General features: G+C 46.1%; 1 protein-coding gene across 9 annotated transcripts in view; it reads right to left on the bottom strand.

Annotated features, from left to right (window-relative positions):
* Nucleotides 1-3007: 3007 nt before the first annotated feature.
* The window catches only part of brd3b (bromodomain containing 3b), a 72313-nt gene continuing 48296 nt past the window's right edge, over nt 3008-27024 (bottom strand). For 5 of the 9 annotated variants that reach the window (XM_080212287.1, XM_080212282.1, XM_080212283.1 and 2 more), the window contains 4 exons: nt 16376-16668; nt 14693-14821; nt 13199-13327; nt 3008-3352 (listed from right to left, as the gene is read on the bottom strand). In XM_080212287.1, coding sequence (XP_080068413.1) covers nt 3225-3352; nt 13199-13327; nt 14693-14821; nt 16376-16668 — 679 coding nt within the window. In that variant the 3' untranslated portion in view covers nt 3008-3224. The remainder of the gene's footprint in view (nt 3353-13198; nt 13328-14692; nt 14822-16375; nt 16669-27024) is intronic. The other 4 variants (XM_080212288.1, XM_080212286.1, XM_080212291.1 and 1 more) reach the window with 2 other exon arrangements.

Raw genomic sequence — 27024 nt, forward strand, 5'->3', positions numbered from 1 at the left:
TGGTAGAGATGAACTAGGAAATTACAGACCGGTGAGTTTCATATCAGTGGTTGAGGAATCTATTGGAGAAAATTCTGAAGGAGCGAATTAATCTCCACTTGGAGTGGCATGTGTTAATTAGGGAGAGTCAGCATGGCTTTTCAGACGGAGGTCATGACTAACTGATAGAATTTTTTGAAAAAGTGATCTAGTGTGTGGATGAGAGAAGTGCAGTTGATGTAGTTTATATGGATTTTATCAAAGCTTTTGACAAGGTCCCACATGGGAGACTGATTGAAAAGCACATTTCGGGGAAACTTAGTGAGACAGAAACTGGATTAGTAATAGGACAAAGAGGGTGATGCTGGAAAACTGAGTGACGAATGAACAGCCAGTTCAGAAAGCTAGTGGTGTTTGCTACAAATAAACCTGTTGGACTTTAACCTGGTGTTGTGAGACTTCTTACTGTGAGTGACTGGAAGCCAGAGTCCATTATATCACAAGGTTCAATACTGGTCACCTTATTGTTTGTTTTATACATAAATTATATAGATGAGAATGCAGGGAAATGATAAGGTTGCAGATGATAAAAAGATTGGTAGGGTGGTTAATAGTGAAGGAGGTCATAGTAACAGGAAGATGTGGATGGGTCAGTCAGATGGGCAGAGCAGCGGCAGATGGTATTTAATCCTGGTAAATGCAAGGTGATACTCCTTGTCTTCCAAATTGTATTTAATGAATGGCAAGACACTGGGAAGCTCAGGGGAACCGATGAATCTTGGTGACTTATTCATAGATAGCTGAGGGCGGTAAAGCAGATGAACATTAGGCCACAGCTGGAGTACTGTGTGCCTTTCTGGTCACATCACTATAGGAAGGATGTGATAGCAGTAGAGGGGGTACATCAGGATGTTGCCTGGGATGGAGCATTTAAGCTATAAGGAGAGACTGGATAGGCTTGGATTATTTTCTCTCGACAGAGAATGCTGAGAGAGACATGATTGAGGTGTATAAGATTATGAGGGATATGGACAGGGTGAGTAAGGAGCAATTGTTCCCCTTGGTTCAGAGGTCAATCACAAGGGGACACAGAGGATTTGAGAACAACATTTTTCACACAAAGGGTGATGGGAATCTGGAATGCACTGCCTGGGAAGGTCATGGAGACTGGAAACATTACAACCCTTTAAGAAGTATTTGGAGGAGCACTTAAATATCAAAATATTCAAGGATAGGGGGCAAGTGCAGGAAAATGGGATTAGCGTGACGTTAGCGCCAGTTATTTTTGACTCGAAGGGCCGAAGGGGCTTTCCTGCACTGCACAACTTTATGACTCGACAACGGGACATTCCAAGTTATCCATGAATGGATTGGATAATAAACAACATGATTTCAGTCTACTTTAGTATCAAAACACCACACACCAGCGGCTGAGCTTATTCCTAAAGGGGTTGTGAAAGAATCTGAAAACAACTTATTCAAATCCCTATTACCCTAAACGTTTAACATTTTCTCAGCGTAATGGGCTCCCTAACTCACCCATGATTCCCTCCACCCAAAACAGAATGACAAAAATCCTTAAAAAACATCCAAGATGAAAATACAATTGGTGCCCCGCTTTGGCGCTGGCACATTACAGACCACGCACACCAATGGAATCCTGTATTCCATCTTCCCCATTGCTCCTGAACTGATTTTTTTGTTCAGGTTATCAATAAATTAAGTATATACACATGTACACATATTACGTCACTCAGCCTCGCTCATTCACCCTCGCCCCTCACTCTCGCCTGCATTTGCGCTCCCTCAGTCACGCGCGCCCGCTCGCCCCCCCCCAGTCACGCCCGCTCGCCCCCCCCCCAGTCGCGCCCACTCGCCCCCCCTCAGTCACGCCCGCTCGCCCCCCCCTCAGTCACGCCCGCTCGCGCCCCCTCAGTCACGCCCGCTCGCGCCCCCTCAGTCACGCCCGCTCGCGCCCCCTCAGTCACGCCCGCTCACGCCCCCTCAGTCACGCCCGCTCACGCCCCCTCAGTCACGCCCGCTCGCGCCCCCTCAGTCACGCCCGCTCGCGCCCCCTCAGTCGCGCCCGCTCACGCCCCCTCAGTCACGCCTGCTCGCACTCCCTCAGTCACACCCGCTCGCGCCCCCTCAGTCGCGCCCGCTCACGCCCCCTCAGTCACGCCCGCTCACGCCCCCTCAGTCACACCCGCTCGCGCTCCCTCAGTCGCGCCCGCTCACGCCCCCTCAGTCACACCCGCTCACGCTCCCTCAGTCGCGCCCGCTCACGCCCCCTCAGTCACACCCGCTCACGCCCCCTCAGTCACACCCGCTCACGCCCCCTCAGTCACACCCGCTCGCACTCCCTCAGTCACGCCCACTTGCGCTCCCTCAGTCACACCCGCTCACGCCCCCTCAGTCGTGCCCGCTCACGCCCCCTCAGTCACACCCGCTCACACTCCCTCAGTCGCGCCCGCTCACGCCCCCTCAGTCACACCCGCTCACGCCCCCTCAGTCACGCCCGCTCACGCCCCCTCAGTCACGCCCGCTCACGCCCCCTCAGTCACGCCCGCTCACGCCCCCTCAGTCACGCCCGCTCACGCTCCCTCAGTCGCGCCCGCTCACGCCCCCTCAGTCACACCCGCTCACACTCCCTCAGTCGCGCCCGCTCACGCCCCCTCAGTCACACCCGCTCACGCCCCCTCAGTCACACCCGCTCACGCCCCCTCAGTCGCGCCCGCTCACGCCCCCTCAGTCACGCCCACTTGCGCTCCCTCAGTCACACCCGCTCACGCCCCCTCAGTCGTGCCCGCTCACGCCCCCTCAGTCGCGCCCGCTTGCGCTCCCTCAGTCGCGCCCGCTCACGCTCCCTCAGTCACGCACGCTCGCACTCCCTCACTTGTGCTCTCTCAGTCACGCAAGCTCGTGCCCCCCGCTCGCGTTCCCTCAGTCACACCCGCTCACACACCACCCCCCCAACTCGTGCTCCCGCAGTCACGCCCGCTCGTGCCACCCCCCCGACCCTGCTTGCGCCCACTCGCACACATTTACACAGCTGTTTGTTGGCTGAATGATCATCAATGGAATGTGCTTGTTATGGTCTTCCTCATCAGATTGATTCGTAAAAAAACAGCAGCAACAGCCTTTGAATCCTGTGAGGTAAGGTTCAAATTGTGAGGGCTGGCTGCTGGTTGAAATCTGTGCCGAAACTGTACATCAAGAGCCCAGATTGACAAGCGGTTCCAGGTCTATTCAGATTCACTGGTGTCCGAGGAACTGGAGCCACTGGAGCTGCTGCTCCCAGAGTCAGAAGATGAACTGCTGCTGCCACTGAGTCGCGTGGGACCACCTCCCTGCCGAGGGTCTGACTTACCGCCTGTGAGTAAAAACATCTGACAATTAGAGTGAAAACAAGATTAACACTACTTGAATTTAATTCTCAAGCTTTATTCAGTACTGGCATTAATTTCCCACCCTCAGTCACTCAGTGTAGGCCTTCTTCATGAACCTCTGCAGTCCATGTGATGAAGGAGCTCCAACACTGCAGTGATACAGAACTAAATTCCAGGATCAAATATTTGCAGCACAACAGGCAACAGTGATCACTATATAAGGTTCAGTTGGTTGGCTATGAAAATGACAAGGAGAAATCCAGAGCAAGAATCATTAACTGGGCAAAAGACAGCTTCAACAGGGTCAGAAAGGATCTGGGCTCAATAAATTACAATTAAACATTGACAGCAAAATTATAACTGAAAAATGGGCAGAAGAAATAGTTCAGATATAGTCAACGAGAAATAAAGAACAAACAAAACACAGCTACCAAGATGAGAAAAGAGATTGAGATGAAGAGACACAGTGACACAGTGGATAGTACTGCTGCCTCTCAGTGCCAGGAACCTGGGGCTGCATGGCAGTGCACTGATTAGCACTGCTGTCTTACAGCACCAGGGACCCAGGTTCAACTCCAGCCTTGGGTGACTGTATGGAGTTGGAATGTCACCTCATGTCAGCGTGAGTTTCTTCCACAGCTACATCCAGTTTCCTCCCAAAGGCCTCAGATGTGCAGGTTAGGTGGATTAGTTTTGCTAAATCGCTCCTTAGTGTTCAAAGGTGTGTAGGTGGAAGTGATGAGCAGGATAAATGTGTGCCGTTACAGGGATAGGCAAGATGTTCTTTTGGAGACTTGGTGCACGTGATGGGCTGAATGGCCTCCTTCTGCACTGCAGGGATTCTATGGAAGCAGAAAAGGCATGCTTTTAACAGATGTCAGGTGGATATTGAGAATTAGTACAGAAGATTCATAGGGGTACTGAAAAATCAAGTAAGGAAAGCAAAAGAATCTGAGACTGGTAGTTAATATAAAGGTGAATTAAAAAAGTCTTTGTTAGGCAAATGAATAGCAAAAGGAGTGGGACTAATTAGAGACCAAAATTTTCAAGGAACGTTTCTCTGGAGCTCTGCACGACAACATTCCGATAAGACAGGGAGGTTTTGGTAGGTTGCGGGAACCGTGGTGCAAGAAGGTTGTTCCTAGTCAGGAAGGAAAGGAAGGCGTTCAAAAGGTTCAGAGAGCTAGGAGATGTTAAGGATCTAGAGGAGTATAAGGCTTGTAGAAAAGAGCTTAGAAAGGAAATTAGGAGAGCCTGAAGGGGACATGAGAAGGCCTTGGCAGGTAAGATTAAGGAGAATCCCAAGGTGTTCTACAAATATGTGAAGAGTAAAAGATGAGAAGCGAAGGGATAGGACCTATAAAAGGTGAAGGGGGAAAAAGTCTGTGTGGAACCGGAAGAAATGGCAGAGGTGCTTAATGAGTACTTTGCCTCGATATTCACAGTGGAAAGTGATCTGGGAGGTTGTACTGCAGGTTTGCGGCAGACCGAAAAGATTGAGTATGTGGACGTTAAGAAAGAGGATGTGTTGGAACTTTTAAATTCTATCAAGATAGATAAGTTGCCGAGACCTGAGGGGATGTACCCCAGGTTACTGTGGGAGGTGAGGGAAGTGATTGCAGAGCCCCTGGCAATGATCTTTGCGTCGTCAATGGAGACAGGAGAGGTTCCGGAGGATTGGAGGTGTGGTTCCTATTTTCAAGAAAGGGAACAGGGATAGCCCGGGAAATTACCGACCGGTGAGTCTGACCTCAGTGGTTGGTAAGTTGATGGAGAGGATTCTGAGAGACAGGATTTATGAGCACTTAGAGAAGTTTAGAATGATCAGAAATAGTCAGCACGGCTTTGTCAAGGGTAGGTCGTGCCCTACGAGCCTAGTTGAGTTCTTTGAAAATGTGACTGAACACATTGACGAAGGAAGAGTGGTGGACGTGGTTTACATGGACTTCAGCAAGGTGTTTGATAAGGTCCCCCATGCAAGACTTCTTGAGAAGGTGAGAGGGCATGGGATCCAAGGGGCTTTGACCTTGTGGATCCAGAACTGGCTTGCCTGCAGAAGACAGAGAGTGGTTGTGGATGGGTCTTTTTCTGCATGGAGGTCGGTCACCAGTGGAGTGCCCCAAGGATCTGTTCCAGGACCCTTGCTGTTTGTCATTTTCATAAATGATGAGGAAGTGGAGGGATGGTTAATAAGTTCGCCGACGACATGAAGGTTGTTGTTGTGGATAGTCTGGAGGGATGTCAGAAGTTGCAGCGTGACATAGATAGAATGCAAGGCTGGGCGGAGAAGTGGCAGATGGACTTCAACGCAGATAAATGTGTAGTGGTCCATTTCGGCAGGACCAATGGGATGAAGCAGTACAATATCAAGGGTAGCAGTCTTAGTAGTGTTGAGGAGCAGAGGGATCTTGGGGTCCGGGTCCATAGGACTCTTAAATCGGCCTCGCAGGTGGAGGATGTGGTCAAGAAGGCGTATGGTGTACTGGCCTTCATAAATGAACAAATATTTTGCTTCACTGTGGAGGAAAAATTTTTTGTATCCTCCACAGTGAAGCAAAATATTTGTTCATTTATGGCTGGTTCAATTCGGTTTCTGATTAATGGTGACCCCGAAAATGTTGATAGCGATGATAATGCCATTGAATGTCCAGGAAGACGGTTGGATTCACTCCTGTTGGAGATAATCATTGCCTGACACTTGTCACTTGAGTGGCACAAATGTTACTTGCCATCTGTCATCCCAAGACTGGATATTGTCCAGGTTTTGCTGCATTTGGATATGGACTGCTTCAATATCTGAGGAGTTGCGAATGGCACTGAACATTGTGCGGTTATCGACGAACATCACCACTCTAACCTTATGACAGGAGGGGGTCATTGATGAAGCAGCTGAAGATGGTTGGGCCTAGGACACTACCCTGAGGAACTCCTGTGGTGATGTCCTGGAGTTGAGTTTATTGACTTCCAAACACAACCATTTTTCTTTGCATAAGAAGTAGGAGCAGGAGTAGGCCATCTAGCACCCCCCAGCCTTCCCCGCCATTCAATAAGATCATGGCTGATCTGAAAGTGGTTCAGTTCCACTTACCTGCCTGCTCCCCATAACCCTTAATTCCCTTATCGATCTGTGACTTAAACACATTTAACGGGGTAACCTCCACTGCTTCAATGGGCAGAGAATTCCAAAGATTCACTACCTCTGAGAAGAAGTTTCTCCTCAACTCTGTTCTAAATTGACTTCCCGTTATTTTGAGGCTGTGCCCTCTAGTTCATGTTTCCTTAATCTCTCTGCCTCTACCCTGTCTAGCCCCTTCATTTATCTTATATGTCTCTATAAGAACCCCCCTCAGCCTTTTAAACTCCGAGTACAGGCCCAATCTACTCAATCTCTCGTCATAAGCTAACCCCCTCATCTCCAGTATCAGCCTAGTGAACCTTCTCTGCACTCCCTCCAAGGCCAATATATCCTTTTGCAAATAAGGGGACTAAAATTGCACACAGTACTCTAGGTGCAGCCTCACCAGTACCTCGTACAATTGCAGCAAGACCTCCTGCTTTTATACTCCAAACCCCTTGCGATAAAGGCCAACATTCCATTTGCCTTCTTGATCACTTGCTACCCCTGCAAACTGAGTTTTTGCGATTCATGCCCAAGGACCCCCAGGTCCCTCTGCTCAGTAGTATGTTGTAATTTTTCACCGTTTAAATAATAGTCCATTTTACTCTTATTCCTTCCAAAGTGGATAACCTCACACTTACCCACATTATACTCCATCTGCCAGATCCCTGCCCACTCACTTAGCCTATCCAAACCTCTCTGCAGACTTTTCGCATCCTCCACTCAATTCGTTTTTCCACTCATCTTTGTGTCATCAGCAAACTTTGTTACCCTACACTCGGTCCCCTCCTCCAGATTGTCAATGTATATGGTAAACAGTTGAGGCCCCAGCACCGATCCCTGCGGCACGCCACTAGTCACCAACTGCCAACCGGAAAAGCACCCATTTATTCCAACTCTCTGCTTCCTGTTAGATAGCCAATCTTCAATCCACGCTAACATTTTACCCCCAACTCCATGTACCTTAATCTTTTGCAGCAAGTGTTTGTGAGGCACCTTATCAAACGCCTTCTGGAAATCTAAAAACACCACATCCACCAGTTCCCCTCTGTCAATCGCACTCGTTACATCTTCATAAAAATCCAGTAATTTCGTCAAACACGACTTTCCCTTCGTGAATCCATGCTGTGTCTGCTTGATTGAACCGTCCTTTTCCAGGTGTCCTGCTATTTCTTCCTTAATGACAGATTCCAGCATTTTCCCAACTACAGATGTTAAGCTAACCGGTCTGTAGTTACCTGCCTTTTGTCTACCTCCTTTTTTAAACAGTGGTGTTACATTAGCTGTTTTCCAATCAGTTTGCACCTCCCCAGAGTCCAGCGAATTTTGATAAATTACAACTAATGCATCATTTGCTCTAGGTATGACTGCAAGCAGCGCAAAGTTCTTGATTAATACCCCTACATTTAAGTCTAAATCAGTAATACACCACAAATAGCAAGGGCCCCAGTACAGAGCCCTGTGGAAACAGACTCTCAGCTACAGAAACGTCCCTCTACCAACATTCTTTCTTGTCGTCTCTTGGCTAATTTTGGATACAATATGCTATTTCCCCTTGATTCCCTTACTTTCTTGTCTAATGTGATATGAGAGACCTTACATGCTATTTGCTAAAGTCCAAATAGACCACATCAAATGTCTCATCAATACTCCTGGTTACCGCCTCAAATAATTCGATTAAATTTGTCAAACACGATCTTATCTGGGACCTGATGTCTTACCCATTTTAGGTAGAGGCAGCCTATCAAATATGTCCTTCTCATCTCTTTTAAGTTGGTAAATGTGTAGAGGACTGATGCAAACCCACATGTTTTCCAACTGGAAACCATGGATGAACAGTGATAAGATGCCAAAGGACAGTACCAGATCAAGCTAGAGTCCCAGGCTAACCACATGGACCCCTGCCAGCTATGACAAGGCTATAAGATGAAGGAATGTAAAATCACTGGCTCCAACGCACCCCTCCCTGATGAGCTCAATGCATTCTATGCCCAGTTTTGAGCAAGAGGTCAGTGAGAGCACACTCTCCACCCTGGAAGCATCAGGCAACTTGTCTGCAATGGTGACCTCAGATTCGTCAGAATCAATTCCAGCCTCCCGGAGTGCCTGGATCCATTGCAGTTCGCCTACTGCCGCAACAGGCCCACAGCAGACGCCATATCCCTGGCCCTACACTCAACCCTGGAACACCTAGATAACAAGGACACCTATTTTTCCATAAAAGTTGCATATCAGGAGATGGGAACTTGGTGAAACTGCAATCACAAGGAAAGCTGTACTGAACAAACTGATGGAACTGTGGGTTGACAAATGTCCAGGTCCTGATAGTGGCAAATGAGGCCGTGGATGCATTGCTATCAATTCTCCAAAATTCACCAGATTCTGGAGGGGTTCCATTAGACTGGAAAGTAGCAAATATAATCCCACTATTCAAGAAGGAAGGCAGAAAACAGGGAACTAGAGACCAGTTAGCTTGATGTTTGTCACGGGAAAGGTCTTAGAATTGATCATTAGAGAGGTCATAGCTGGACACCTAGATAAATTCAAAGCAATCGAAAAGAGTCAACATGGTTTTGTTAAAGGGAAATTATGTTTAACCAGTTTATTTGAGTTACTTGAAGGAGTCACATGTGCTGTGGATGAAGGGAAGTCTGTAGGCATTGTGTAATTGGATTTCCAGAGGCATTTGATAAGATGCCACATCAAATGTTACTGTGGGGAAAAAAAAGCTCCTGGTGTCGAGGTAACATGTTGGCATGGACAGAAAATTGGCTTGTTGGCAGAAGACAGAGTATGCATAAATGGGTCTTTCTTTGATTGGCAGGATGTGACAAGTGGAGTCCCGCAGGGACCTCAATGTTTTACAGTTTACATCAATGACTTAGATGAGGGGAGTGAAGGCATTGTAGCCCAGTTTGCAAATAGCACAAGAAATTTGTTGAGTGAACATTCTCTAAACACAACTGGAAGCAAACAAACAGTGGTTGATGCGAAAAGTAAAACAAGGGAATCTAGATAACGATTGAAAGCGTTAAAATATTTGGATCCATAGATAGTAAAGTATTTTGTGAGAAGGAGTTTGCAGATAAGATTCAGAGCCATCCAGCAAAGGCCCTTCGGCCTGTCGAGCCTGCGCCAACAATATCTACCACTAAACACATGCTAATTCCATTTTCCTGCACTCCAGATCCTGAACGATCTTAACAAGGTGGACATGGAATGGACATTTTCCCTTGGAGGCATGTCCATAACTAAGGGGCAATATTTTAAAATTTGGCATCATCATTTTAGGACATTGATGAGGAGAATTTTTTTTGTCTGAGGGCTGTGTGACTTTGAAACTGTTTGCCTCAGATGGCAGCGGAGGCAGGATCACTGAAACTTTTTAAGGCAAAGGTGGATAGATTCTCTTTAGGCAAAAGAATCAAAGATTATCGGGGGAAATGGAAACGTGAACCTCGAAACACAAACAGATCAGCCATGATCTTATTGAATTCGGAGCAGACTCATGGGGCCAAATGGCCTACCTGTGCACCTATTTCATATGTTCATATATTCATATATAAATACTGTGGCTACAACAGCAAGTCAGAGGTTGGGAATTCTGCTGTGAGTAACTCACCTCCTAACTTCCCAAAGCCTGTTTCCCATCTTCAAGACACGTGATTTCAACCTTTGTAGACACCAAAAAACTTAGAAATATGTGAACCAAGAGGAGGATAGGGCAGAACTTCAAAAAGATAAACAATGGGCGTACAAATGGCACTTGAAGTTTATTGCAGGAAAATGTGAAGTGATGAATTTTGATTGGGAGAATGGGGAGACATAATTTAGAATAAATGCTTCAATTCTAAAGGGCATGCAAGAGCACTTGGATGTGTATGTCTATAAATTATTGAAGGTGGCAGGTCAGTTTGAGACCGCAGGTAATAAAGTATAGAGTATTCTGGACTTAATTAAAGGGGCACCAGAGCAAGGAGGTTATGCTGAACTTGTATGAAACGCTGATTCAGCTTCAGCTGGAGTGTTATGTCCAGTTCTGGATGCCACACTTTAGGAAAGATGTGGAGGCTTTAGAAAGAATGCAGAAAAGATTCACAGGGATGGTTACAGTAATGAGGAACTTCAGTTATGTAAACAGATTGGAGCAAAGAAGTTGAGAGGAGATATAATAGAGGTGTCAAAATCAAGAGGGTCTGGACAGAATAGAGTGGGAGAAACTGTTTCCATTAGAAGGATCATTCAGTATGTGGATGGCCTGACTAGAGGGGGGGGGGGGGGGGGCAAAACTTGACCTCAGTGATCAGTGCTGGGCCCACTGTTATTTGTCATTTATATTAATGATTTGGATGAGAATATAGGAGGCATGGATAGTAAGTTTGCAGATGACACTAAGATTGGTGGCATAGTGGACAGTGGAGAAAGTTATCTCCAATTGCAGCGGGATCTTGATCAATTGGGCCAGTGAGCTGGTGAATGGCAGATGGAGTTTAATTTAGACAAATGCGAGGTAATGTATTTTGGTAGATTGAACCAGGGCAGGACTTACTCAGTTAATGGTAGGGCGTTGGGGAGAGTTACAGAACAAAGAGATCTAGGGGTACATGTTCATAGCTCCTTGAAAGTGGAGGCACAGGTGGACAGAGTGGTGAAGAAGGCATTCGGCATGCTTGGTTTCATCGGTCAGAACATTGAATAAAGGAGTTGGGACGTCTTGCTGAAGTTGTACAAGACATTGTTAAGGCCATACTTGGAATACTGTGTGTAATTCTGGCCACCCTATTATAGAAAGGATATTATTATAGAAAGACTGCAGAAAAGATTTACTAGGATGCTCCCAGGACTTTAGGTTTAAGATGAGAGAAGGGAGATACAGAAGTGTCCAGAGGGGCAATTTTTTCACACAGAGGATGGTGAGTGTCTGAAACAAGCTGCCAGCTGTAGTAGTAGAGGCAGGTACAATTTTATTTTTTAAAAAGCATTTAGATAGTTGCATGGGTACAATGGGTATAGAGGGATATGGGCTAAATGCGGGCAATTGGGATTAGTTTAGGGTTTAAAAAAAGGGCAGCATGGAAAGTTGGGCCGAAGGGCCTGTTTCCATGCTGTAAACGTCTATGATTCTATGGTCAAGGACTAGGGGGCATAGATTTAAGGCAATTGGTAAAGAAGCAAACATGCCATGAGCAAAACCTTCCCCATGCAGTGAATGGCTAGGATCTGGAATGCACTGCCTGTGTTTGTGGAGGAAGTCGGTTCAATCGAAGTATTCAAAAGGAAATAGGATCATGATTGGAAAAGCAAATCCAGGAAATTGTCCCTGTCAAGAACCAGCATGAACATGATGGGCTTAATGGCCTCCTCCTCTGCTGTAAACATTTTAAGATTCCCAGAATTGAAGACAGGACTCCAAATGGGATTGAACCGCTGTTGCCGTTACAACTGAGCTTGAACTCCAGTAGTCTGTGTGTACACGTTCTCCATCCTCTCACCCTGCTTTAACACTGGTGCAACGATCAGTGGGAGACGCACAAGGCCTCATGGAGCAAGTTTTTAGTCAATAACTGAATCCAGGAGTGAGGAAATTATACACAAAAGCTAGAGATCGCAGCACCAGGGTTGACAGAGGTCAAGCTGCAGTCAGGAGTATGTCAACTTTTAAATCTTTGCTCTCCCCAAGTTCAACTCAGTACTCCATTGAATTACAGAGCGTCCTCTTCCAACCCTAATCCTGACGCTATTTATGATCTGGCCACTAGAATGTGCGCACAAACTATTTGGTGGGAATCATTCCATTCCATTTGCTCCTCAACCTAACAGTATGTGTTAGAGCTTGATAGGTCTTTAAATGGCTACTAGAAACATTCGAAACAGGAGGGGCCATTCAGCCCAACAAGCCTTGTTTTAATTCACTTTTGGGATGTCAGCATCACTGGCAAAGCCAGCATTTATTGCCCATTCCAAACTGAGTAACTTGCTGGGCCATTTCAGAGGGCAGTTCAGAGTAAGCCACATTGCAATGGCTCTGGAATTAAATGTAGACTAGTCCAGTTAAGGATAGCAGATTTCATAGAACATAGAAAAACTACAGCACAAACAGGCCCTTCGGCCCTCAAGTTGCTCCAATCATATCCCTACCTACTAGGTTCACCTATAACCCTCAATCCTTTTCAGTCCCATCCAGATGTCTCTTAAAAGACTCTATCGAATTTGCCTCCACCACCACTGACGGCAGCCGATTCCACTCACTCACCTCCCTCTGAGTGAAAAACTTACCCCTGACATCTCCTCTGTACCTGCTCCCCAGCACCTTAAACCTGTGTCCTCTCGTAACAACCATTTCAGCCCTGGAAAATAGCCTCTGAGAATCCACCCGATCAATATCTCTCAACATCTTATACATTGCTATCAGGTCACCTCTCATCATTCATCTCTCCAAGGAGAAAAGACCGAGCTCCCTCAACCTATCCTCATAAAGCATGCCACCTAATCCAGGCAACATCCTTGTAAATCTCCTCTGCACCCTTTCAATGGTTTCCACATCCTTCCTGTAATGAGGCGACCATTTCCTTCCCTGAAGGACATTAGTGAGCCAGATGGGTTTTTACAACAATCAACATCAGTTACATGGTCACCATTACTGAGTTTCAATTCACCAGCTCCGGGTGGGCGGGGGGTGGGGGTGGAGGGAGGGTTGGCTGCTGGGCTTTACCTCTTTTGCTAGCTTTCTTGCTGTGGTTGGGTTGCCCGCTCATGTCCTGCAAACGTTTTTCCAGCTCTTTCTTCTTCTCCACAGTAAGGTCCTCCTTTGTTTTGCCGACACTTTTCTTTGATGATGCAGCTAAATCACAAAAGGTCAATCATTAAGTGTGACACAGCAATTAGTTCCCAAAACCACAGAAGCCACAATGCATCATCTTACCAAATACATTTCCTCCCTTCAGCTCAGTCAACAGATCAAGGATTCAAAGGACTCCGCAATCCCAATAGACACTCAGAAATCCTGCAGGAGTGCCGCACCACCAGAGGGTCAGTGCAGAGGGAGTGCCGCACTGTCAGAGGGTCAGTACGTAGAAACATAGAAAAACTACAGCACAATTCAGGCCCTTTGACCCACAAAGTTGTGCCGCACATGTCCCTACTTTAGATTAGTAGTTTACCTATAACCCTCTATCTTACTAAGTTCCACGTACTTATCTAAACGTCTCTTAAAAAACCCTATCGAATCTGCCTCCACCACCGTTGCCAGCAGCCGTTTCCACTCACCCACCGTTCTCCAAGTGAAAAACTTAACCCTGACATCTCCTCTGTACCTACTCCCCAGCACCTTAAACCTCTGTCCTCTTGTGGCAACCATTTCAGCCCTGGGAAAAAGCCTCTGACTACCCATTCGATCAAAATCTCTCAACATCTTATACACCTCTATAGGTCACCCCTCGCTCCCCAATCCAGGCAACATCCTTGTAAATCTCCTCTGCACCCTTGCTATGGCTTCCACATCCTTCCTGTAATGAAGTGACCAGAACTGAGCACAGTATTCCAAGCGGGGTCTGACCAGGGTCCTATATAGCGGCAACATTATCTCTCAACTCCTAAATTCAATTCCTCGATTGATGAAGGCCAGTACACCATACGCCTTCTTAACCACAGCCTCAACCTGCGCAGCTGCTTTGAGCGTCCTATGAACTCTTCTGATCTTCCACCCTGCCAAGAGTCCTACCATTATTATTATATTCTGCCATCCTATTTGACCTGCTGAAATGAACCACTTATTACTGCGGGTCAAGGGTACTTTCTGATTCAGGCAAAAATGCTACTAACTGAGCTACAGCTAGCACTTCAAGATTGGATACCAGATGCATAGATTTTAATTCATTCGAAAGTTCGTATATACCTGAGAAGTGAAAGTTTGCTAGGGTCTGGAATTGTTGCCTGGGCCAGTGGCAGACTGACTAAGTGTCAATATTCAAACAAGGCAACAAGCCCGATCTGAGAGATAATCTGCCTATTCCCGGGGGGCGGGGGCGGGGGGGTGTTATCCTTCAGTCCCCAGGTGAACACAAAGACACTGAATGGGTTCTTTCAGGTCAGTGGAGACACCCAACGCAGCTTTTGACAAAGATTTCTCCCAGCAATCCAGATGAATTCAGTTCAGAGGGATGTTATTAGGTTAGTGGAGGAAGGCAACCTGGTTGATGTTGTATACCTGGTAATGGGGGCCGGTTACTACTGGAATCCCACAGGGATCGGTGTTGGGGCTGCTGCTCTTCATCTCTACCACTGAACATGTCGGGGGAAGTGTCTGCAAGTTTGCGGTTGAAACAAAGATAATGACCTTTGATGAGAAAAATAAGATTACAAGCAGATCGAGACGCAAAGGTGAACAGGTCCATGACACAGCAAACAGATCAGTCTAACATGACACATGTACAAATGCAGAAAATTGACAAGTTGGAGAAAGACCAAGATGTCCCAATCGATGTATCTCCACCAGTACCACAAGACCACAATGCCAGACTGTTAAACACATTAAAACACACAATTAAATACGAACCAATTACATAACTTTTTTGTCATTCATTATTGGGATGTGGGTGTCACTTGCAAGGCCAGTCCCACTTCTCGTTGCCCTTGAGAAGCTGGTCATGGCCTTTATCCTTAATGTTTAATAAAACGAGGAATTTGCTGGGTCACTTTACATGAGTCATGTTGGTGTGTGACAGGAGTCACATCTCAGCTCAGGCTGGGTTGAAATGGCAGGATTTTTCCTTAAGAACATTTGTGACCCTGTTGGGTTTTCCAGATAATATGACAGCTTCCTGGTCATTTTTAGTGATCCCAGATTTTTAAAAACAGGATTCAAACTGCTGTTACCTGGATTGCCATGATATGGAGATGCTGGCGTTGGACTGGGGTAGGCACAGTGTTATTATCTGGACCATTAGTGGAGGAATGAACAACCACACATCCAGAACTGTTTGTGGAAGACTTGAATTGAAACTTCAGGGAGATAAGGACAGGGCGATGGGACCTCAATTCACAGGTGTGGGCAAGAGTCTATATTCTGAAGAGGAGATTGGCTCAATGGACCAGGGTCAGTTCATAGAATGGACTGTATTCTGCAGCAAAATATCTGCACGTTCACATCAAAAGCAGCAAATTAAAAACATTTATCACATATTTGAGTTCCAATTCTTTATCAGTTGCAACATTCAATTAACAGGCTCCACATTTATTTACTGAGACAAAGACTCAAAACAGGTTGGATAACTTTACCCTTAAGCTTACTGCAAGGCTGCTCTCTCAGCCCACACTTTCCTGTCCGATATAGTTCTAGCCTCAGAGAGAGCAGGAAGCATCAGGCTCTGTCTCTGTCCATCCTGAGACAGTGCTCTCTATCAGGTCAGCATGTCCAGGTGCTGGAAATGACAGCAGCACCCTCTGAGTTGGGCAAGATGGACAAGGAAAGTGGAGAAAGCCAGAGCTCGCTGGCCTAACTGCTCTGCACTGATTCCTTCTCAATGACTATTAGGGATGGTGCATAAATGCTGGTCTGGCCAGCAGTAACAATGTGCTGTGAATGAATAAATAAAAAAACAATGTTTTAATGCATGAGAACAAGATTTGACGTCCATGGCCCCTCATTGATAGAAAATGGTAACCGGGTGAAGATAGGCTGCTGCTTCCAGGTGTCCCACCCCTTTCAGAGAGAATGAATGAAACATAAAACTATGCAATCCAAGCACACATGCTCCAAGCTAATATTTCAAGCTCCAAGCACACAACCCATTGCAATGTTACACGTTTCAAACAACATAACGTGACGTTATGATTTTCCAGTATGCGTGATCAATGTGAAGCATTACAAGTCCCAAATAGTTTCACTTACTGTATGATTTTCTTTGCTTTTTCTGTAAACAAGACTTGACGTATCGTTCCAGTTCACGTAGAGTGGTGGGCTTCAGAGTTTCAAAGTCTATTTCAATCTCATCAGGATTGGAGTCCCTGAGAGAGGGCTCCCTCGACTGAATGATGTGCACCACACGGCCCAGTTTTTCACCTGGCAACTTGTTGATGTCGAGGCTCAGCTGACGTTTCTCATCATACGACATTGGCTGAGCTTCCTCTTCCTCTTCAGAATCATCCACTAGAGCAGCCGGCTTTGCAGCTTTCTTCAGGGATCTGAACATGAGCAAGAGACAGAATTATTCTAGGCCAAAGGAACGAAGGGATGTGCAATACCTTACATCCTCGGGCTGTTTAACTACTCACAACAAACAAGTAACTTTGCAAATGCAGTCACTGCAAATCATTCATTACTGACATGGAGTCAAACCAGGGGTGAACGGGAAGGGGGTGGCAGACGGATCGCGAAAGGGCATGTGGTGGGGAATCAGTGAGGGGCATGCGGATGGAGTGGGGGGGGGGGGGAGGTGTTGAGGGGTTGGATGGGGTATAGAGCACTAACAAAGGATGAAAAAAAATCAAAATTGCCAAATTAGGACCAAGAAGCTAAGTGTGAGTATGTATCACTCCAGGGGGTAACTGAATCATGTTCTAAGATCCCAGGAAAGGACATTGCAGGTGATCAACTCCATGGCCCCGGGACAACATATACTGTGTTTCTCGTGATAGGCGGTGCCGGGGAAGGGGTGGGGGTGGTGAGAGGAGTAATTAACAAACAAATTATAACTTCAACACACACTACACAGTATATTGCAGTTATAACCAAAACAGAGTCCAAGTATCTCAACAACCTATGTCAGACTCCTATTTATTGATTGCAGTTCAGCCTTCAACACCATTATTCCCATGAGACTCATCTCAAAACGCCTTGGCCAGGGCCTTGGCTCCTCCCTCTGCTACTGGATCCTGAATTTCTAACTCACAGACCACAATCAGTAAGGACAGGCAACAACACCTCCCCCACGATCATCCTCAACACCGGTGCCCCACAAGGCTTTGTTCTCAGCCCCCTACTATACTCCTTATACATTTATGACTATGCAGCCAAATTCCCTTCCACTTGATTTTCAAGTTTGCTGATGACACCACCGTAGTGAGTCGGATCTCAACAATGACAAGGTGGAGTACAGGAATGAGATAGAGAATCTGGTGAACTGGTGTGGCAACAATAATCTCTCCCTCAATGTGAACAAAACCTAAGAGATAGTCATCAACTTCAGGAAGCACAATGGAAGACATATCCCTACATCAATGGGGATGAAGCAGAAATGGTCGAGAGTTTCATATTTTTAGGTGTCAGGCCACCAACAACCTATCGTGGCCCCCCCCACCCCACGCTGACACTATATTAAGAAAGCCCGCCAATGCCTCTGCTTTCTCAGAAGACTAAGGAAATTTGGCACGTCAGCTACAACTCTCACCAACTTTTACAGATGCACCAGAGAAAGCATTCTTTTTGGTTGTATCACAGCTCGCTATGGCTCCTGCTCTGCCCAAGACCGCAAGAAACTACAAAAGTTCGTGAATGTAGCCCAGTTCATCACACAAACCAGCCTCCCACCCACTGACTCTGTTTACACTTCCTGATGCCTCGGCAAAGCAGCCAGCATAATTAAGGATCCCATACCCCAGACATTCTCTCTTCCACATTAGTCTGTCGGGGAAAAGATACAAAAGTCTGAGGTCATGTACCAACCAAGTCAAGAATATTTTCTTCCCTGCTGCTGTCAGACTTTTGAATGGACCTACCTCACATTAAGTTGATTTTTCTCTACACTCTAGCTATGACTGTAACACTACATTCTGCACGCTCTCATTTCCTTCTCTGAACAGTAGGTTTTTTCTGTATGGCACGCAAAAAGCAATACTTTTCACTGTGTACCAATACATGTGACAATAATAAATCAAAATCAAACCAACCCAGACATCAGTAACACGGAGTCAAAATCTTTGAAAAAGGGAAGCGGCCCTGCGGTCAGAATTTTGGGGGAGAGATAGAAAATTAGGAAGCAAGACTTTAAAAGTTGTAATCTCCAGATGTCTCCCTGTGCCAGGCGCAAGTTAGTACAAGAATTGGAAGACAGTTGACTGCAAAGTTGGAAAGATGGTGGAAAGAAAAGGCTTTAGATTCTTTAGGGCTAAAAGGGGTCATGAAAAAGCACTGGCCAGCAGGATTAAGGAAAATCCCATGGCATTTTATACATATATAAAGAGCAAGAGGGTAGCCAAGGAAATGGTTGGCCCACTCAAGGACAAAGGAGGGAATCTATGTGTGCAGCCAGAGGAAATGGGCAAGGTATTAAATGAGTACTTTGCATCAGTACTCACCAAAGAGAATGAATGAGTCTAATAAAGGATGTGTAGATAGTTTGAGTCATACTGAAATCAAAAAGGTGGTGGTATTGGGGTTCTTGAGAAACATTCTTGAAAAACAAGTCCCCAGAGCCTGATGGGATATACCACAGAATACTGAGAGAGGCAAGGGAGGAAATTGCTGGGGCCTTGAGAGAAATCTTTGTATTCTCACTGGCTACAGGGGAGGTCCCAGAGGACTGGAGAATAGCCAATATTGTTCCTTTCTTTAAGGAGGTTAGCAAGAATAATCCAGGTAATTACAGGCCGGTGAGCCTTACATCAGTGGTAGGGAAATTATTGGAGAGGATTCTTCGAGACAGGATTTATTCCCACTTGGAAATAAGTGGATGTATTAGTGAGAGGCAACATGATTTTGTGAAGGGGAGGTCCTGTCTCACGAGCTTGATCGAGTTTTTCGAGGAAGTGACAAAGATGATTGATGAGGGTAGGGCAGTGGATGTTGTCTACATGGACTTCAGTAAGGCCTTTGACAAGGTCCCTCATGGCAGGCTGGTGCAGAAGGTGAAGTCACACGGGATCAGAGGTGAGCTGGCAGGATGGATACAAAACTGGCTCGGTCAAAGAAGACAGAGGGTAGCAGTTGAAGGTGTGTTTCTGAATGGAGGGCTGTGACAAGTGGTGTTCGTCAGGGACCTTTGCTGTTTGTAATATATATATAAATGATTTGGAGGAAAATGTAACTGGATTGATTAATAAGTTTGCGGATGACACAAAGGTTGGTGGATTTGCGGTTAGCGATGAGGACCATCAGAGGATACAGCAGGATATACATCAGTTGGGGACTTGGGCAGAGTGATGGCAGATAGAGTTTAATCCGGACAAATGTGAGGTAATGCATTTTGGAAAGTCTATCACAGATAGGAAAGTCTATTACAGATAGGAAATATACAGTAAATGGCAGAACCCTTTAGAGTATTGACAGGCAAAGGGATCTGGGTGTACAGGTACACAGGTCACTGAAAGTGGCAATGCAGGTGGAGAAGGTAGTCAAGAAGGCATACGGCATGCTTGCTTTCATCAGCCGGGGCACTGAGTTTTAAAAATTGTCAAGTCATGTTGCAGCTTTATGGAATCTTAGGCCGCGCTTGCAATATAGTGTTCAATTCTGGTCGCCACACTATCAGAAGGATGTGGAGGCTTTGGAGAGGGTACAGAAAAGATTTACCAGGGTGTTGCCTGGTATGGAGGGCATTAGCTATGAAGAGAGGTTGGAGAAACTTGGTTTGCTCTCTCTGGAGTGACAGAGGATGAGGGGAGACCTGATAGAAGTCTACAAGGTAATGAGAGACATGGACAGAGTGGATAGTCAGAAGCTTTTTCCCAGGGTGCAAGAGTGAATTTCTAGGGGGCACAGGTTTAAGGTGCGAGGGGAAAGGTTTAAAGGAGATGTACGAGGCAGATTTTTTACACAAAGCAATGTGGGTGCCAGGAACTCATTGCCGGAGGAGGTAGTGGACTATTGGAAAATGTAGATAGCATTAGAGTAGGGAATAGTAAGTTAGTTGGTAGAGTCTGAGAAAAGAGAAAATAATAAGAGACTAAATTTGAATTACTGTACATGTATGTGAATACACAGAGTGTGGAAAATTAGATTGGTGAATTACAGGCACAAATTACCATGTGGAAATACAATGCTCTGGCTATAGCACAAACCTTGTCAAAGAGCAGAACTGAGTGTTAAATCTGCTGAGATACAAGATGATGTGGACTCGGGTAAAACAGAAAGAAATCTCACAACACCAGCTCCCACCCACCCAACAAAGGAACAATGTGTTCCGAAAGCTTGGGGCATTTGCTACAAATAAATTTGTTGGACTTTAAGCTGGTGCTGAGAGATTTCTTTCTGGATACAAAATGCTCAGGAAAGAGAAAAGTAGGCAGTGTAGCTATATTGATGAAGAGAATGGTGGTGCTGGAGAAAGAGGATGACTTAGAGAGGTCAAGGACAATTTATTTGGCTATAGCTAAGGAACAAAAGAGATGCAATTACATTGCTTGGCGTCGTCTGCAGGATACACGAGGAATGTAGACCAACCTGCTGGGAAATTACAGAGAGGTGCTAAAACTATAGAGTACTTAAAATGGGGGACCTTATTTTCCAAATATAGATTGGGATAGCAGAGTTCCTACACTATGTTCAGGAAACATTTCTTGTCCTACAAGGAAGGCAGCAACACCAGACTGGGTTCTTGCAATGACGTGGGTCAAGTAAATCAAGTAGCAGCAGGAAAACATTTAGGGAACAGTGAAAGGTTTAGGATAACTGTGGAAAAGGACATTCCACAGCAAGAAAAGTTAACTGGAGGAAAGCCAACATCAATGCATTAAAAACAGACCTGGGCCGAATAAATTGGAGTCAAATGTTGGCAGGGAAAACAGCAGCTGATAGATGGGCTACCTTCAAAAGGATAATTCAGTCACAGTCAGGGTCTATTCCCTCAAAGGGGAGGAGCAGAGCAAACAAATCCAAAGCTCCCTGGATGACGAAAGAGATAGAAACTAAGATAAAGAAGAAAATGTGCGCTTATGACGGCTGCCAGGTAGAAAATACAGTTGAGATTCAGGCTGAAAGCAGAAGGTTCAGAGGGGAGGTGAAAAAGCAAATAAGAGAAGAGGGAATATGAAAAGAGGCTGGCAGCTAACATAAGGGAATCCCAAAGTCAAGTCTTCTATAGACACCTAAATAGTAATGGGTTGTAAAAGTAGTAGGGATGATAGAGAATCAAAACTGGGATTGATAAACAAAGGCAGAGGGCATTACCGAGGTATGAAATTAATATTCTGCCACTGTCATACTAAGAAAAACAGAAAATTCAGGAGGAGTCAATTCGGCCCTTTGAGCCTGCTCCGGCATTCATTTTGATCATGTCTGAATATCAAATTCAAAATCCTGACCCACCCCACCTCCCCCCATATTCCTTTAGTCCCAAGAACTATATCTAATTTCTTCCTGAAAATCTGACAACGTTTTTGGAGGAGAACGTTACCCAGGCCATGGTAAAAGAGGTGGAATTCAGACATCAGAGGGTTTAAGATTGACACGGTGGTGATTTTGGATCAGTGATTTGTACTGCAGGTTAGAACATAGAACACTACAGCACAAACAGGCCCTTCGGCCCACAAGTTGCGCCGATCACATCAACACGTATCTATAACCCCCAATCCCATAAAACCCCATATACTCATCCAGAAGTCTTTTAAAAGACCCCAGCGAGTTCGCCTCCACCACCACTGACGGCAGCCGATTCCATTCACTCACCACCCTCTGAGTGAAAAACTTACCCCTAACATCACTTCTGTACTTTCCTCCCCGAAAGGTTGATCAGGCACTGGGATCAGATGAGATGCATCCAAGTATACTGTGAGAAGTGAGAGTGGGAATTGTGGAGGCGCTGCCTAGAATTTTTCAGTCTTCCTTAAGAGTCAGGGGTGGCGCCAGAGAACTGGAGAATTGTAATCCTACCTTAACCCTCGTTCAAAAAAGGGTTTAAAAATATGCTGAGAACCTACAGGCCAGTCATTTAACTTCAGTGATGAGAAAATTCTGTTGACGTGGTGTACATGGACTTCCAAAAGAGGGTTTGACGCAGTGCTGTGCAACAGGCTTGTGAGAAAAATGTTATTTGTTCATGGAATGTGGGTGTCACTGGCTAGGCCAGCATTTACTGCTCATCCCTCATTGCCCTTGAGAAGATGGTGTTGAGCTGACTTCCTGAACCATTGCAGTCCAAGTGGAGACACCCACAGTGCCACGTTGAGCTTCTTGAATGTTGGTGGAGCAGGGCAAGTGAAGAATGTTCCAATACTCCTGATTTGCATTTTGTAGATCGTTGTCAGACTATGGGGTGAGTTACTCGCTGCACAATTCTTGGCCTCTGACCTCTCCTTTCGGCCACAGCATTTATATGGCAAGTCCAGTTATAGCTCATGGAATAAAGGAACATGGATATAGAATTCATTGAGAGTGTCATGGTTAATGGATGCTTCTCAGGCTGGAGATTTGTGGTGGAGTTCCCTTGGGGTCAGTTCTGAGAATACTGCTTCTCCTGATATATAATGTCTCACTCTTTGAAGAGGTTAGGTGGATTGGCCATGGTAAATTACCTCTTAGTGTCAGCGGGATTAGCGAAGTAAATCTATGGGTTAGGGCCTTGGCCTCCTGTTGCACTACATAGATTCGACATGATACAAAACTCAGATGTAAACCTTCAAAAGGACATTGACAAGTTTGTGGAACAGCCAGACAGGTGGCAAATGAAGTTCAATGCAGAGAAATATGAAGTGGTTCATTTTGTTAAAAAGAACAAGGTGAGTCAGAATAAAACAAGTGGTACAATTTAAAAGGGAGTGTAGGAATAAAGGAACCTGGGTGTACATATGTATACGTAAAGATACATGGCAGGTCAGGTTAATAAAGCATACAGTATCCTGGCTTTTAGTAGGGCTGAGAATACAAGGAAGTTACGTTGAACTTTTATAAGTTGCTAGCTCAACCTCAGCTGCAGTACTGTATCCAGTTCTCGGGCGCTGCATGAACAGTGTAAAATTAGGAAAGAGAATGCAGAAAAGATTCATGAGAATAGTTTGTGGGATGAGGAACTTCAATTCTGAAGATAGACTGGAGAAGTTGGGGCTGTTTTCCTTCAAGAAATGAAGGTTGAGATGAGATTTGATCGAGGTATTAAAAATCATAAGGAATCTGAACAGAGTAAATTGGGAACATTTGAATGTTCCAACTTGTGAAAGGATCAAGAATGTAACAGCACAGCTTTAAAGTAATTAGTAAAAGAGCAATTGTACTACAAGGAAAATTTTTTCACCCAGGGTATGGTTTGGATCTAGAATGCACTGCCTCAGAGTGTGGTGGAGGCAGGTTCAACTGATTCCCTGAGAAGTGAATTAGACTGTTATCTGAAATGGCGAAGTCTGCATGGTTGCAGTGAGAGGGCAGGAGACAAGGTGAGTTGTTCACTTGGAGAGTTGCTGCAGACACACGGATTTTTTCCTGTTCTGATAAACATTTCTGCTTTACTGCATTTAAAATCCATCTGGTCACTTATTGGCCTGTCACATTTCACCACAGAAGGAAAATTCCCACTCCCATCCCTCCTTCTTCACAGTCCTTCAGCTTCGAGGCTGACTTGCTTCCTCTCTGGGGAGGTGGGTTCTCTGCAGTGGCTGAATAGTCCAATCTTGGAGCCGCAGACCCTGCCACAGGTTTGGCAGGTGATGTTTGATGAGGTGGGTAGGTGGGATACGCTGGATTCTGCGCTCTCTTTTTGTTACACTTGTCTTCTGTGTGCTCCACCCGGTGACACTCAAGGTGATTGGCACCTTCGCTGATGCTTCTTCTCCAGTTTGTGTGTTCTAAACAAGTGATTCCCACATGTTGGTGGGGATGTTTCATTTATTTATGGAAGATTTGAGAGTGTCCCTGTAGCATTTCCACTGCTCTCCTAGTGATTGCTTGCCATTGAGGAGCTCGGAGAAGAACATCGGTTTTGGGAGTCTCGTATCGGACAGGTGGACAATGCAGCTGCCCATTGCAGCTGGTTGAGTATGTCCGGGCCTCAATACTCAGGATATTGGCCTGGGAGAGGTCACTGAGTCACACTGATATGCTTATCCTGTCAGTGGGTTTATAGGATTTTGAGGAGGCAACATAGGTGATATCTCTCCAGGGGTTTGAGGTGTCTGCTTTACATTGTGCATGTTTCTAATGCGTACAGAATGGCAGGAACCACGGCCACTCCGTTGACAGTGAGCTTGGTACAGGGTTTGAGATCTCAGTCTTCAAACACTCTTCCTCAGGCATCCGAAGACTGCACTGTCACATCAGAGTCAGTGTTGGATTTCATCGTCGATGTCTGCTTACGCCGAGGGGTCACTCCCAAGGTATGGGAAATGATCCGCTTTGTCCAGAGGTTCACCGTGGATCTTGATATTTGGGGATCAGTTTTATGTAGGAGTGGGCTGGGAGAGAACCTTTTTGTTTTCTGGATGTTTAGTCTGAGGTCCATTCTCTCATACACCTCAGTGAACATGTTGAGGATAGTTTATAGCTCGATGTATGAATGTGTGCACACGTAGGCATTGTCTGCGTACTGCAGCTCGATGACAGAAGTTGGGGTGCTTTTGCTTCTGACCTGGAGGCTTCAGAGGTTGAAGAATTGCCCGCTTGTCTGTTTGGTTAGCTCCACTCCAGTGGGAGCTTCAGGTTGTTGGGGGTGGAATGTTGCTGTGAGAAAGATGGAGAAGAGCGTTGGTGCGATGACACAGCCCCGTCTGACCCGTTTGCACTCGTATTGGCTCTGTGGTGGTTCCGTTGGTGCGGATCACAGCTTATACATCATCGTGGAGTGGGCGGAGAATAGGGATGAATTTCTGCAGGCAGCTGAATTTGTGAAGGATGTTCCACAATTCCTCACAGCTGACAGAGTCGGAGGGGATTTTCACAGTAACTTCAACGTAAGCTTACTTCAGCACTGATAAATAAACTTAAAACATCTCTTTGAGAGATGGAAGGAAGCCATGTAGAACTGCTCTCTGCACAATTCCTGGATTTGTCACGTGAAGAAGATCATGTCTATTGTTCCTCTTGATGGACAGAAGCTGCACAGACTCGTGTAGAAGCCACTGAGGAGGATTCTCGCGATGGCCTTTCCCGTGATGTAGAATAGGGAAATTCCTCTGTAATTTCTGCCCTTGTTCCCTTTCTTGAAAATGGTCACAATTAAGGCATCCCTGAGATCTTCCAGCATGCTCTCTGACTTCCAGGCAAGGGTGATGAGGTTGTGGATTTTTGTCAAGGGTGCCCTTCGGTGGGGTTACCATGTGCGCAGAGGCCTTGTTTGTGCTGTTGGAGGCTCTTTCCACCTTATGGCAAGCTGGGGTTATGATGGCGGGTAGCGTATTACGGGAAGGTGTCGAGGGCACTTGCTGGAGAGAGCACATTGAGGACCTCTTCAACCAAGGCGCAAGCCTTTGACACGAGTGTTGACTACCCTTTTGTCTTTGATGATTGGACCAGGCACTGGGGGGCACTCTGTGGCTCTGGTTCATTGCCAGATTAGCTGTGATGCACCGACTTTTACCAGGATGTTGCCTGGCATGGAGGGGCTGGGTTACGAGGAAAGGTTGGAGAAACTGGGACTATTCTCCTTGGAAAGACAGAGATTGAGGGGGGACATGATAGAGGTATATAAGATACTGAAGGGAATAGATAGAGTTAATAGTGAGAGACTGCTCCCTAGACTGGGTACAAACACGAGAGGTCATGATTTAAGGGTGAGGGGGGAGAGGTATAATTTGGAAGTGAGAAGAAGGTTCTTTACGCAGAGAGTTGTGGGGGTCTGGAACGCGCTACCGAGTAGGGTGGTGGAGGCAGGAACGTTGGACTCGTTTAAGGTTCAGTTAGATAGACACGACTGAAACGAGGATGGAGGGTTTTGGTAGGGGCTATTAAATAAGGTTAGAACCTCGGGAGACACCGGAAAAGCAGGCTTGCAAGATTAACGTTTTTGTCTTTTTATTCCGCAGGTGGAGGTCCACCTCGTGTCAAACGAGGGGCATGCACACGGTGGGTCGTGCGTGGGCTGCTCTTGGAGGTTCCAGGAGTGGCCTAGTACTTCGTGTCGGTGTGTGTGCTTGATCCTAGACCGGTAGACGGGCGCCGCAACAGCTCGGTGACTAGCACTGCTAGCTGTGCAGATACATGGATTTGGGCCTGTGTCTGTGGGAGTTTGCGCATTCTCCCTGTGGTTGCGTGGGTTTCCTCCGGGCGCTCCGGTTTCCTCCCACACCCCAAAGATGTGCTCTTAGGCTGATTGGTTTTACCAAATTGACACTATTCTCCCCTGAATCTGGCTAAGTTAGGGGTTCCATTCGTAGACACGCAGGGTAGAATAGGTGTAGGGTGATGCGGCGGCGCGGGCTCGTTGGGCCGAAGGGCCTGTTTCCCGTGCTGGGTTGTTCTTTGACTGGGTAGGTCTTTCTTGTCAGGGTCTTTCAGTCCAGCGACACTCAGTCTCCTGTGTCAGAGATTTTTCTGCCCCTGCTGGTTTAGGACCAGAGTGATGGAGATGATAGAGTGGGTTAGTCTGTGGGTCAGTCCAGCAGTCATCAGGTCTGGTTGCGGTTTGGGTGATGCAGACATCTTTGCAGTCTCTTGCTCAGATGATGATATAGTCTATTAGG

The sequence above is a fragment of the Carcharhinus amblyrhynchos genome, chromosome 25, assembly GCF_965287045.1.
Source record: "Carcharhinus amblyrhynchos chromosome 25, sCarAmb.v2.hapA, whole genome shotgun sequence".
Classification (NCBI taxonomy): domain Eukaryota; kingdom Metazoa; phylum Chordata; class Chondrichthyes; order Carcharhiniformes; family Carcharhinidae; genus Carcharhinus; species Carcharhinus amblyrhynchos.